At 36.5% G+C, this 15,484-nt stretch overlaps 1 protein-coding gene across 1 annotated transcript in view; it reads right to left on the minus strand.

Moving 5' to 3' along the window:
- Positions 1-15,484, minus strand: part of LOC100447304 (uncharacterized) — a 257,321-nt gene that overhangs the window by 102,852 nt on the left and 138,985 nt on the right. The window contains 1 exon segment of the mRNA XM_054557073.2: positions 12,511-12,648. Coding sequence (XP_054413048.2) covers positions 12,511-12,648 — 138 coding nt within the window.

Here is a 15,484-nt window from a genome sequence, read left to right on the forward strand (position 1 = left end):
AGGTAATTAGCTTTTTATGCAGATTAATCACTTTGAAACATACTGTGGTTCCCTGAGGCTCGATTTTACACTGAGATAAAGGACTTGGATCCACCTATGCTACCTGAAAACCAAGACATTCCAGAGAAAAAAACGCCACAGTCAAAGTCTAAAAACTGCCTCAACATTTCACCAAATGGCAATTCTGTAATGGCAATTTCACATTCTTAAAAGCTTGGATATATTGTATAGAAGTACTCATTCCTTAAGAGCTATCTGAAAATAATTAGAGATACGCATGATAGAAAATTATTTGAGACAGCTTCTCCACAAACTCAGCTCCAGCTGTCAAAAGCAAAGTCACATGTGCTGTTTTCAAATGCCAGATTAATGATTCTTCCATAGAAACAGGGAAACAATTGACTGGCAAATTATTAACTGAAAATATGTATCTCTGGTTTGGGATCATTAATCGTGTCTGAGAACAACCTGCTTCCCTTATCTTATACATGTGGGAATGGTGGCCTCAGCCCTTCAGGGAACATGATATGGAGACTTGGCTAAAACTGACCACAAATACAGAACCATTCAAAGTCACACAGTAGGTCTCTTACTGTCTGAGCATATCAACTAAACACTGCTGTCCAATTTGTCCATGGCTTCCTGTTCCTGAGCTTCAGTATGGAGGGACTTCAGCTACTTCCATCTGTGCCTCTCTGGCTCCCACTGCAGCTATAATTAATTTGTCATCTTTTCATTCTTCCTCTACCTTATGGCTTACAGATATACTGGCTTATGTGTATCATATCTATAACAGTATATATTAGGCAGAGCCCTCTCACCAGGTCACCAAATAAGTCACTGACATTGAACCACTGGTACATGGCCAGTTGATTTTTGACAAAACTGCAAAGGCAATTCAACGATAAATGAAGAGTGTTTTCAACAAATGTTGTTGGAACAATTAGACATTCATATGTGAAAATAAATTAAAAACCTTCAACCTTAACTTCACCCTTTACTCAAAAACTAACTCCAAATGAATCATTGGATTAAATGTAGAGTGCAAAACTATAGAACTTCCCAAATAAAACGTAAGAGAAAATCTTGTGAACTGGAGTGTAGGCAAAGGGTTCAAAGACATGACCTGAAAAGTACAATGCATTTAAAAAATTATGAATTGAACTTCATCAAAATTCAAAACATTTGCTATGTGAAAGATAATATTAAGAAAATAAAAAGATAAACTTCAGACAGAAAGCATTTGCAAAAAAGTATCTGTATCCAGAATGGATAAGAACTCCCAAAATTCAACAGTGAAAAACAAATAAATAAACCATTCAATTAAAATAATGGGCATAAGACTTGAACCGATACTTTACTAAAGAGGATATATGGCAAATAAGTACATTAGTCATTAAAGAAATCTAAAATTGAAATCATGAGATGCCACTACACACAAATTAGAAGGACTTTTAAAAGACTGACGATACTAAGTGCTGATAAGGATGCAGAGCAACTGAAACTCCCATTTGCTGGTGAAAATGCAAAATGATACAGTCACTTTGTAAGACAGGCAGTTTCTAAAAAGTTAAATATACACATACAATACAATCTAGCAATCGCACTTGTAGGTATGTATTCTGAATAAGTAAATACTATATTCACACAAAAACTTGCCTATGCACATGTATAGCAACTCTTCATAATTGCCAAAAGTTGAAGCAATGTAAATGTCCTTGATTTAGGAAACAGATAAACTGTGGTACATCCATATAAAGGGGTACCACTCAACAATGACGGGGAATGAACTGTTGATATGCGCAATTACTTGTATGACTCTCAGTGGTACTATGTTGAGTGAAAGAAGCCAATCTCAACCAGTATGCATACAAGTTGCATACTGTATGACAATTTAAAAAGTCAAAACTGTAATGACAACTATGCCAATTTTGAAAAGACAAAACTACAGTGATGACAAACAGATCAGTGAGTGCCAGGGATTAGGATGGGTGGAGGCAAGGAGATGCCTGTAAAACACAGCACACAGGAGTTTTTTTGAAGGGTTGGGGAGTGGCAATGAAATGTTTCTTTATTCTTATTGTGGTGGTGATTATGCAAATCTGTATTTGTACACAGAACTGTATACTCTTTAAAAAAGTCAATTTTACTGTATTTTAATTTAAAAAATGCAATAAATAAACTGCCTACTTGACTGCTTTCCATAGAAAAGAGTTCTGATCCTAGTTGGTACTCAGAGCTATATTCGTTTATTCATTCTGCAAATGTTTACTGAGAAGCTATGATTTGGGACATCATAGATTTATGTATCTTGTAGACCCTGGGATACATAAATAAGCAAAACAAAGACCACTGTCCTGCAATTGTAATCTCTCTAAGAATAATTTTTTAAGACTTAAACCAGTAAGTGGAAGTGGGAATAGATAGAGCTGGTGCCTTCAGAAGCAGCTCTAGGCAACTGTCTTTTCGTTTTTATCCTGGTAACCTGAAGCAAAGTGAGGTTCACAGACCAGTGCCATATGCATCACATGGGACCTACAGAATTAATGCCCACCTCAAACTTGATGAATTAGAATTTTCCATTTAGCAAGATCTCTGGGTGATTTCTATGCACATCAGGTCTGATTAGTGCTGCAACAGTTTATCTTACTGATGTGACCACTCTCTTCCTTCTTGAGACTTAAAGCTCCCTGGGCCTCCACAATGTCTGACCTCCTAGTTCTTGCTTTTTCAGAGTGTTCTTTTGCAATTTCCCGCATCTTTTCTTTTACCTGTCCCTTCAATTAAGAACGTCCTACTCTTAGGTCTACTCTTTTCTTCCTTGGTAAACTCATTCATTCCTGTGGCTTTAGCCTGAATATCAGGATGACACCCATATGTTACTTCTGAGCTTTAAATTCATCTTTTCAACTCCAAGCAAGTCATTGTCTTCTTTATTTCCCCTAACACCTTAAATTCAGTTTGTCCAAAAGTAACTGGTTAACTTTTATGTGATACCTGCTCCTTTGGGTTTCTCATCTCCAATAAGGGCAACGCTATTTTCCTGGAAACCTGGGATACAAATAGTCTTGCCTACAACCTTCACATCTTTGCTTATGACACAACTCTTCACTTTCCAAGTCCTGTTAAGGCAATTTTATCATGTCTCTTGAGCGCATCCCACAGCAGTGTTCTACCTCAGGTCCTTACCATCTCTTCTCCAAGCTAATGTAATGTCCTTCTTACTAGATTTTGTGCCCTAAAATGATCCTTGCCCAAATCCATCCCAATTTGTATACTGGAACCCAGTGGTTCCTTGTAGTTCCTCAAATACACCTTATACTATGTGACTTCTTAACTTAGCTGGTGGTTTTCCTTTTATCCCCAGATAATTCCCGACTATGCTTGCCTTTTGAACTCTAAACTATCCTTCTAGCCCCAGAACAAGATTGTGAAACTAATGCATATGTCCCCAGATCACATCAGTACAGGATTAAAAACGGGGGTTATATTAAAATTTCAGACAAATTTCAATTGACTTCAAAAGCCCACTCATTTATTTCCAGGAGTCCACCTGCATGCTCACATGAGCCCATGAACCACTAATTTCCATCCATATATACTTTCCTGCAGTGGCTCCGTAACACCCTGAATTACAACGTTGCTGCACATAGAACACAGTAGAGCCGTTCCCTCTTATTCATGGTGGATAAGTTCCAGGAACCCCATTAGGTATCTGAAACTGCACATAGTACCAAACTCTGTCCATACTATAATTTTTCTCTCCATACATACCCATGATAAAGTTTAATTTATAAATTAGTCACAGTAAGAAATTAACAACCATAAATAATAATAAAATACAACAATTATAACAGTATGTTGTAATAAAAATTATGTGAATGTGGTCTCTCTCTTTCTCAAAATATATTATTGTACTATACTATTTTTGGACCACAGTTGACCACAGATAACTGATACTTCGGAAATTGAAACCTTGGGTAAGGGAAGACCACTGTATTTGTATATAGCACGCCTCATTGTCTCAGAGGAGAGTATATACTATAATATACAGTTCTGTGTCTGACAGAATTTCAATGAAATGGTTCTCTTTTAGCAGTTTGGGGAGTGTTTCCAAGCACTCCTCCCTCTCCCTGAGAATTCCACTGTGAGATGACTGGGCTAAAGAACAAATGTGATTCCTAGACATCATACATTTCCCACAATCGCCCCTCTCACCTAACAACTGAGTCTCTATTTAGCCAATTGCATCTGCTTCAATTCTTCTCCAAGTTTGAATTCTCTCTGAGAAGGCTTGCCGGCCCCTTATGTAAATAGAGTGCTGATGGGCCTTCTCGTCATCTCTTGGATATGTGGACACATGCATATCTCACAGTGGAGCAGGCTTGGGCTCAAGTAAGCCCTTGAAGGCCAAGGACTGGGTGTTGCTTTGATTTATAATTCTATAGTATTGGGCAGCATGATTCGTTCTCATGGTTGCACAACAAAATTCTGAATTGAATTCAGCATCACGAAACAGATATAGATCCTGCCAGAGAACATTGCTCATGCAATGTTGCCACATTCAAAACAAAATTATCAAGTGTGTGAAATATTTGCCTAGACTGACTCCTAAAAAGTAAAACCCAAAAGATGGCGATAATCCAAAAGTTATATAATGAGTCTCTTCTTCTGGCCTCTCATAAATATTTTCTGGCCTCTGACATCCACCTGTTTGCAAGGCTGACCACCACTTAAAACATCAACCATAGGATTAAGTCTGGAATCCTGCAGTATGTGTATGTGAGTGCACATGTGTATGTGAGTGCACATGTGTGTGCATGTGTGTGCACACACATATGTGCCTGCAAATGAGCACTAAAGTCACTTTTTCATGATTCTAGGACAGTAGTTCACTCAACAGATTACATATGGAGCCTATCAATGTGGACAGCTTGTGAAAGATCATAAACACATTTTTCATATAGAAACGTTGCAGCCATAAACACACCACGTGGTCACCCTTCCCTAAGCTTCACTCCTTTAATTGTAAATAGCCAGAAAGTCATCAAGCCAGAGTTTAATAAACTTTTAATTTGAAATGAATTGCCACATGTTGTGTTTGTTTACCCATTATTAAATCTCTTAGCAACATATCAGTGGCAGAAACAGCATACTGTATCACAGCCCTGATATATTAGAAAACAAACCCATGGGGGATATTAACTGCTAATAATATACTTCCAAGAAAAATAAATAAATATAAGTAATAGTAAAGGCATGTATTTGAAGAGATTTTTGTGTTCCGTTTTTCTATAAATTTGTTTAGAATAAGAGCAGAAGATGCCCCTGCAGTCTTTGAATGTGAGGCTTGAATAAGTCTCCACGCTCAGAGCAGAGCAATTGAATAATCTTTTTTTTCTAAAGCATTTTCCTAAACAGAAAACATTCTTCCTCTCGTGATACATAGTATTCTCAGATTGAACATGCTGGTATGCATGTTTTCTAGAGTGCTACCTGTCATCCTTTTAGGGGAACTGGGGGCAGCATTCTAGAAGTCAAGTTTATAGCTCAGTGCAGTAGGTGTGGAAAATATAGCCTACATTACCCTGAGGAAAAACTAGAAAGCAAAAATGGTCTAGGAGTAATTGGCTGTCATCTTCTGCTCAATATCCTAACACTAGGTTAAAACGTCAATAACACTGACAGTTTATTAGTTAAGTCAAACTCACTTTCCCAAAAGTTAAAAATTCTAAAGTAAGAATATTTAGCTCCATATTTAATCCAAAAACACTGGGAAAGAAAAAGAAAAAAAAAACCCTACTTTGCAAATACATGTATTTTACAGTGTCTCACGTGGCGGCTTTACAGTTGACTTTTGAACTTGATATTTAAGCAAAAAAAATCTATGGTTTTCTAGGGTTTTATCTAATGAAATCATAATCATTCCTTTTGTATTTTGTGAATTATTAATTTTATCTTAGGAAGATTATCTTCAACCATCAGCAAAGGCTTCGTTCTTTCCTTCCCTTTCTCTGCCTTAGATTCCCAGGTTACACAGATGATATGCTAATGTTAAAGTAATTTGTTTTCACAGAACAAGGGTATCGCAGGCCCTCAGGTTGGAAGGCCTGACTAATCTAATTCCACATACAGGAATGGTATAAAAGTGATTCTCCTGCAGAGACAACTGAATGAGAATTACCCACAGTGTCCATGAACATCCTCCACATAACTGCTCCACAAAGGAATTTGGAATGAGGCTAATCTGACAGTGGCTGGTTTGTGCTTTGGGAACCCATCCCCCCCCTTTTTTTGAGACAGGGTCTCACTTTGTCACCCAGACTGGAGTGCAGTGATGTCATCTCAGCTCACTGCAGCCTCAACTTCCTGGGTTCAGGCAATCCTCCTGACTCAGCCCAAGTAGCTGGGACTACAGGCGTGCACCACCAAACCTGGCAAATTTTTGTATTTTTTTGTAGAGATGGGTTTTTGCCATGTTGCCTAGGCTGGTCTTGAACTCCTGGGCTCAAGTGATCTGCCCACCTCGGCCTCCCAAGGGGCCCCTTTTATGACACTCTCTGCTCTTTTTCAGATTGCCAGGGCCTTAGGCTTATTTTATGCCCCACCTCTTAGTTCCCTTTATCCACACTAAGTAGACTGACACACTCATTGATACCTACCTTGGATATTTGTATTTAAAATTCTAAAATTAAAGCCTTGAACCTATTAAATTTCAACATAAAAAATGCTTAAGGCCGGGTGCAGTGGCTCATGCCTGTAATCCCAGCAATTTGGGAGGCCGAGGCGGGCGGATCACCTGAGGTCAGGAGTTCAAGACCAGCCTGACCAACATGGAGAAACCCCATCTCTACTAAAAATACAAAATTAGCTGGGTATGGTGGTGCGCACCTGTAATCCCAGCTACTCAGGAGGCTGAGGCAAGAGAATCGCTTAAACCCGGGAGCTGGAGGTTGCAGTGAGCTGAGATTGTGCCATTGCACTCCAGCCTAGGCAACAAGAGTGAAACTCTGTCTCAAAAAAATAAAAATAAAAATAAAATGCTTAAAGCCAGCTTCAAGTTGTGCATTTTGAGGACCACTAGCTCCACACTTTACCCACCAAAACCAGACCATGTTGTCAGTCATTTCTTACCTTCTCTGGCCGCAAATCCTAGTTCCAACATGTGAGAAACAATACACTTTGGTCAAGTTGCTTTATAACTGTGATGCTTGTTACATAGCTTCAGCATATATATGATTTCTAATTTATCTTTAGAAATATTTGTTTAAAGCCAGTGACATAATTTGATATATATGTATACTGTGTATGAAATTTCAACATATCTCCAGGTAGGCATCACTCTGTAAACTGACATTTAGTTGTCTGGAGGTGGAGGTGGTGGTATCTCAGTTGTGATATGATATTGGCTTACTTACAAGAAAGCAGATCAGTGTGAATACAGAAGCCCAGGCCTCATAGTAGACCTGCCCTTAGGAAAGCAGGGGTTACTAATACTTGAGCCTGGCAGAGAGTTGTACTTGGTCCAAGAAGGCATAATCTCTAAGGGACTTGGAGAACCGTAGTAACAACTTGAGAAATATTTATCGTCCTCTATGAAGCTGATAGGCAGAAGAAGACAGGAAGACAGATGTCAACTGGGAGGTAGAATCGCGTAGGCATTGTGTCTGGCCATTATGGCTGCATGTAGGGATCTATCATTCTTCTCCTGAAATATTGCCGTTTCCCTGATCTGTGTTCTCAACTCAACACGCCTATCCCTCTACACATTCCTTCTGGTTAAACTCAACCACTTGGCCGGGTGCGGTGGCTCATGCCTGTAATCCCAGCACTTTGGGAGGCCGAGGCAGGTGGATCACGAGGTCAGGAGATCGAGACCATCCTGGCTAACACAGTGAAACCCCATTTCTACTAAAAATACAAAAACTAAATTAGCCGGGTGTGGTGGTGGGCGCCTGTAGTCCCAGCTACTCGGGAGACTGAGGCAGGAGAATGTTGTGAACCCAGGGGGCGGAGCTTGCAGTGAGCAGAGATCACGCCAATAGACTCCAGCCGGGGTGACAGAGCGAGACTCTGTCTCAAAAAAAAAACAAAAACAAAAACAAAAAAAACTCAACAACTTAGCAGTTTCAGCCGTGGTCTCTGTGTTCACATGGCCCTAATGAACATGTACTCCCTCCCTCCATCTCCCTCCTGAGCTTCATGACCATTTCCCAATGATCTCTTGAACTTTTTTTTTTTTTTTTTTTTGAGATGGAGTCTCACTCTATCACCCAGGCTGCAGTGCAGTGGCGCAATCTCAGCTCACTGCAACCTCCACCTCCCGGGTTCAAGCGATTCTCGTGCCTCGGTCTCCTGAGTAGCTGGGATTACAGTCACCTGCCACCATGCCTGGCTCATTTTTTTGTATTTTTAGTAGAGATGGGGTTTTGCCATGCTGCCCAGGCTGGTCTCAAACTCCTGAGCTCAAGTGATCCACCCGCCTTGGCCTCCCAAAGTGATGGAATTACAGGCGTGAGTCACCACACCCAGCCCCCTTCACCATTTTTACTTGGATATAATATAGAAATATCAAACCCTGTAGATCCAAAATCAAGCTCCTGGTTTTCCTTTACTCTTATTCCTCTTCCTGTAATTCCTATTATCTGCTGGTTGATATCCATATCTATTGTGTTCAAAGTTTAGGAATCAACTTTTGTTATCCTCCACCATCCATATTCAATCAATCAACAACATCATGTTTATGGCCATTCTATTGCACCTCTTTAACACTTTATGAATGTTCATTCTCTTCTCTAACTTTATTATCTCTGCCCTAATTGAGGCCCTCATCTTTTGCTTGGACTACTCTAAGCTTTTCCGACCTGTTCTGGTTTTAGACATGCTCTGCTCAAATAAATCCTCCTAAAACTTATCAGAGTGATCTATCTAAAGTTGAAATGGAAATACATCACTCCCCTTTATAATGGCTACCCACTTAACACTGATTTCTGATCTGCCACAAGAGACATAAAAAGGCAGTGGAAAAATGGTAAAGAAAAGGTATTACTACCCTAGAATCTTACACATGGCTAAATGATCTATCAAAAGTGAGGGAAAATAATAAAGACTCTTTCAGACATACAATGACTAAGAGAGATCCAAACTCTAAACGAATTACTAGAGACTTATTTCAGCAAGAAGAAAAATAGAGCCAGAGTGAAGACATGCTATCTTAAAAATACAATGAAGCACCAATGTGTCATTAAATTAATTTCCTATTAAGAGTAAAAAATACTAACTGTTGTGTTTAATAAAAAAGTGGAACTGAAACCATAGCCGACAATAGCAATAGGAAGAAGAGGTGTTTTCAATGGGCAAGGCATGCTAAAAGTCCTTGCCACATCCAGGAAAAGAATGGAAATAAGGACTGAGCTTAGAATTTTAGAGATGTTTTATAGTTAAATATGTAAGTGAGAAATTAAGGATAACATTTAAAGTAATGGATAAAATCTGTAGATTATATAGACAGAAGGGCATAAACAAATTAATTTTTTTTAAAAGCAAAGAAATAGGAAGGTAAATTTAAAGTAGAAAATTAGATGTCGTCAACAAGTACAAATATAACAATAATAAGAGTAATTTCCAGAACTTTAAACTTACCTATTTAAACGGCACATGCTATCTACTTGTCTTTTCTTCTATTTTTAATAGTATATGTGAGTTTTACATATTTTGGAAGTACATGTATATTTTGATACTTTTTTACAATGGCTAATGATCAAATTGGGGTACTAAGGATATCCATCAACTCAACCATTTATCTTTTCTCTGTGTTATGAATATTACAAATCTGATATTCTAGCTATTTTGAAACATACAATAAATTATTGTTAACTATAATTTTCCTACTGTACTATCAAATACTAGTATTTATTCCTTCTGTCTAAAACTGTATTTTTGTAGTCCTTAACCTGTCTTGAATAGAAAATAAAATCCAGATTTATGCTACTAACTGATATATGCCCAAACTGTATGACAGATAAATGTTACAATTTAAAAATAAGGTGTGGCATAATAATGTGTGCCATGAAAATACTAAAAAATAATAATTCAGGTGGGTAGTATTCATATCAGATGAAATAGAACATAAATTCAAAAGTATTAATAGACAAACAGAAGTAGAAAAGAATTATAACATCCTCCAAACTATAACAATTATAAACCTGTATGCACTTAACAGATTTAAAATACATAAAGCATTATCTGACAAAGTTACAGGAAGGAATGGATAGATCCATTCATAATTTTCTCTAATCTACAATGTGTAGATTTTCCATGATCTATACAATGTGTAGATACATAAAAAAGTTAAGAGGATAAATACATAGAAAATAAACAATCAGTGGAGAACTTGAATGAAGGTAAAAGTCAGTTGTATACTGAAAAAAATAAATGAAAAGATTAAAAGCAAGACTAATAAGGAAAAACAATGATGGCTAGCATTAATAATCAACATTACGAATGACAAGAAAAATATATAATATAATGATAGAGTTAGTGGTATTTCAATATTATAGTAATAGTTTTGTGTATTTTCTTATAGATACATAAAAATATCGACTAATACACAAAAAACATCGGTTTCCTTCAGGGAGAAGAACTAGGTTGCTGGGGAGCAGCAGGGGAAGGCAGGTTTTCTTTTGAACAATGTGGATATATCACCTACTCAATAAAACTTTAACAAAATGAAATAAATTTAAAATTTAAAGGATAATGTACTACGACCAAGTTAACCCAATTAGTTTTTAATGAATTAAACATAGAATGATGAAATAATAAGTAACAATCAAAAATTGAACCAGAAAATAAATGTCCCCTACCACTCACCTAAAAACAACAACAACAACAAAGCCCCAGAACTCTTACAGGTCAATGAGGCAAAAAAATGGCCCAAAGAAAAAGTGGATAAAGTATAGGAACAGACAATTCCCACAAGATAATACCCAAATGGTCAACAGAAATATAGATAGTTTCAAAAATGCTCTAATATACTTGTATCCAGAAAAATCCTAGTTAAAATAAAGAGATATTATTTCATGGCAATTGAATTGGCAAAACTAATCTGGCATTAACAAGGGTTGATAGAATGTGGGCCAAAGCAACTCTCTTATGCAATTGTTAGGAGGGTAAATTGACACACTACTAGGGGTGGCAGTGTCACTAGTCTCTACATTTAGAAAGTGTGTGCATGTGATTCAGTCATTCCTTTTGGGGTTATGTAGACTCTAGTGAAATTCCCACCCACGTGCACAAGCAGAGCATGTTCTAGACTGGTCATTGTGGCTTTGTTTGCAGTAGAGTATAACTAGAAACAACAACAATAACAAAAATAAATAAATTTTGTTATAATATCATGCAAAGGAATTCAATATAACAACAAAATTAGTAAATTAGAGATAGACGATAGACAGATATAGTTAGATAAATATCAAAGACAACGTTGAGAGAGAAAATAAAAGTTGCAGAAGCAGATGTGAAGTATATTTATACAAAGTTTAAAAACATAGAAAAGATACACAATGTTAGTGATTCCATATATATGTAGAAAATGTTTTAAAATATACATGGAAATGATCAACAACAAATCTGAGAAGGCTGGGAATGGAATTAGGGGTCAGTTCACAGAGAGCATTAATCACGGGTAAATGTTATTTTTGAAAGAAAAGGTGGGAAGTAATATGGCAAAATAGTAAAAATCAGCAAAGCCGGGTACTGGGTACTGGTGTTATGTTATTTTCTGTATAAGATGTTTAAAATATTTAATAATTTCAAAAATAAAAGTAAATTACTTATTACAAGGCTTCTTATCAGTTGTAGCATTAGTACGATGCTGGTAGTACTATTACATGCTACCGTTATTATAATTAATACCAATTCATCAACTGCTATTTTAACTGATACGAATATTTACTGCTAGAGGATACACTCTGTGAAAGAAGCTTGTGAATCTTTTGGTAAATGCAACAATCCTTTTCTAAGAAGGATAATAATCTCTAATAGCATATATATTCTGTAAGTTGGAATTTTTGTAGATTGAATATTTCAAAAAACTTTATTTGCTTATTCACTGCCTGATTAAACCAGTCTTTGAAAACAAAGGCCAATAAAATAAATTATATTAATTGACAACTTTTTTCTGAAAATACTTTATCTTTCATAGCCAGTTTTTGGTTACCAGTCTTGTGAGCATGCAAGAAATATTGAAATCTAAAAATAAGAACCAACAGAAGTCAAATTATACCCCCTTAACAACAACAACAAAACTTTCAAAGCAATAAGGTCATGGAGAAAGACTTGTTTCAATGATGTTATTTTATATTTGCAAATGTAATAGACAATGTGATATAAAAACTAATATTCTAACATATTTTAAAAGAATGATAGTTTCTTATATTCATAATATAATTTATGTAACACAACTTGGAATACTAGCAATAGAATGCTGGGAAAAAAAACAAGTCGACCAACCCTGAGAAGAGTGTACTGCAGATTTAACTTCTTCCTCATCCATTGTTGCACAAGGATTCTTCTCTGTTTCTTTCTCTGAAAGGCCAGCTGTATTATCCACTCCTGATTCTGCTTTCTCTCCTTTAGCCATTAGACAAACTGGAAATCCAAGGGAAAGTCGAGTATGGCTTTCATGATTTTTTTGACCATCAAAATGCAAAGGAAGTTTAATGACCTATTAAGAGATCAATCTGTTATCTAAATTGTTGAAACTATTACACAGTTTTCATCTTAAAAAAAGAGACAATTTGAAAAAGCTAAAATATCAATAACAAATTCAGTTTTCCAAACATTATATGCTTTTGTTTGGTTGCATTACAAAGAATGCAAGTTTTTTGTATTAATAAATTACACAATTGCTTCAGATAGTGCTATTTGCTCTCTATATATTAGTTTCTCCTTTGTTTAAATTTATAATTTTTAAAATTTCTTCTTCAAAATAACACTATCTAACATTCATACTAGGAGGAAATTAGCAAATATTCATTCACTATTTACTATCTCCAAGAAATAATATTTTAAGTTCAACAAGAAATGACAAGATTGTAGAATCTAGCAGTGAATGAGTGCTCATTAAACAATTTTTTCAACTTTTCTCTATGTTTAAAATTTTAATAGTAAAAGTGCCTGGAGACAGTAATGACACAAGAAATGAAATATTCAGGAAAGTGAGGAATTGACAGACAAAGTTTCCTGGGAAAGAGTGACAGGCTATCTTTCTGGCATCATTTTCCCTGTTGCATCCTTACACACATGCTGTGGGGGGCCTCAGAGCTGTTGGCCAACCCCTTCTGGGATGCTCAGGGTTATTAGTCCGAGTACTATCTCTAATGACACCGTGAGAGAATACGTGAGGTCATGGCTAAGCCACGTGCCCTGGCTCTGCCAGCCCCTCGTTGACAGTGGCTGTTTCTCCACACTGACTGACCCAAGAGAGAAATGTTCAGGATTCACCTGGATTGACTTGTTTCCTTTTTATCTTCTAACAGGGCATTGCAAAAAAACACTTTTCTGTTCCATCATCTGCATTACCTCTCTTTTCTCTTCCCAATTCCAACTTATTCTTTTCTGAGTAAATACAGCATTAACTTGTTCAAAAATGTTTGCATTTGAGAAAACTTACATTGGAAAAATCCACATATTTTAGAATTTCACATAAAAGGAAACTGAGTTTTCCAGAATTTTTTTGTTTTTGTTCTCATGAGAGAGAAGGATCTACATGCCCACTTATTCTGCCTACAATCAGAAAATCATGCATCTTGCATGTTACTATTCTCATTAATAAGACTCGCTTCCCCATGAAATGTTCAGAAGGAGAAAATTATTTTTATTGTCTATCAAATAAAAATGTCAGTGGACAATTACATCCATCTCTAATGGATAATGCCAGCTGGGCTCTGCAAATAAATTATAGTATTCCTTATTTTTTCTCTACAAAGTATTTTTAATAGAAAGTCAGAAAAAAACGAGGCAAATTTTAGTAATATGTTCAAATTCAAGTAGATTTTGGTCAAGTCAAATTATTCTAATGCTGCTAAAAAATACCCACTTTTCTTGGCCTTGCAAGTTTTAAACACTACTTCTAATTTCACCTCAAATATAAACTGCCTTTATAATGAATAACAGTACTTCGTAAATTATCTTCTATAAAACAAAGCTGGTTCTTACTTTCCATCCCATAATTTGTAGAACACTGAATTTTAGGAAACAGTTAGTGAAAAAGTCAGTTAATAATTATAGATGTCTTTCACATTAGCTACACCAAAATTTACCTTTTTTTTTTTTTCGAGTCAGAGTTTCGCTCTCGTTGCCCAAGCTGGAGGAGCGCAATGGTGCGACACTGGCTCACTGCAACCTCCACCTCCCAGGTTCAAGTGATTCTCCTGCCTCAGCCTCCTGAGTAGCTGGGATTACAGGCACCTGCCACCACGCCCGGCTAATTATTGTATTTTTAGTAGAGACAAGGTTTCACCATGTTGGCCAGGCTGGTCTCGAACTTCTGACCTCAGGTGATCCACCCACCTCAGCCTCCAAAAGTGCTGAGATTACAGGCGTGAGCCACCGCACCCAGCCCAAACTTTACTTTCTTATGGCTGTATTTATTTTGACTCTTGGTATGGCATTCAGGTCACCAATTTTTAAAATATTTTCTTATGGATTTTCTATAGTTATCTTCAACCTTTAGATAAATTTTAAATACTTTTTTACATTCATTTATAATAGCCTTCCTCTTTAAGCTTATTTATATCAGCGTTTCTGATTCTTAGAAGTTTTTAAAAAGTTCTGATGCCTGACACCACACCACAAAACAACTAAATTAAAGTATCTGAGACTAGAACCCAGGCAATAGTATTTCTAAAACTTCCCACAGAATTCTAGTGTGCAATCAGATTTATCTTAGGATGGCACTATTTCCAGAATGAATAGACAGGTACATATTCATATAAACATTATTTTATTAATAGCATACCTACACTTCCCCAACACGATGTTTCAGCAAAACATTATAACGGAATTAGATGAGAAGAAAAAATGCCAGGTAATTCTATTCAAAGTAAATAGGAAACAGGGAGACTATTACTGATTTTAAGGACGAAATTACATGTGCTTCCTGGGAACACCCAATTTAATAGTTCTATCAGTTAGGTAAGTAGATAGGTAGACAGATAGACAGATACATTACATAGATATGAAGAAAACTTCAAATACGAAGGGGAAGAAGAACAATTTATGGCATTATATGACACAAACAACCTGGAAAAATATCATCGAGAAGAATAAATTTGGGTACAACGAACGCACTACAAATGTGCTGGAATCCTTATGCTTTTTGCATCCCTAGAGGAGGAAATGCCCAATGCACAGTAGAGGCTCAGTAAACTTTTTTTTTTTTTTTTTTGAGATAGGGTCTTGCTCTGTTGCTCAGGCTGGAGTG

This window comes from Pongo abelii, chromosome 5, assembly GCF_028885655.2.
Source record: "Pongo abelii isolate AG06213 chromosome 5, NHGRI_mPonAbe1-v2.0_pri, whole genome shotgun sequence".
Lineage (NCBI taxonomy): Eukaryota > Metazoa > Chordata > Mammalia > Primates > Hominidae > Pongo > Pongo abelii.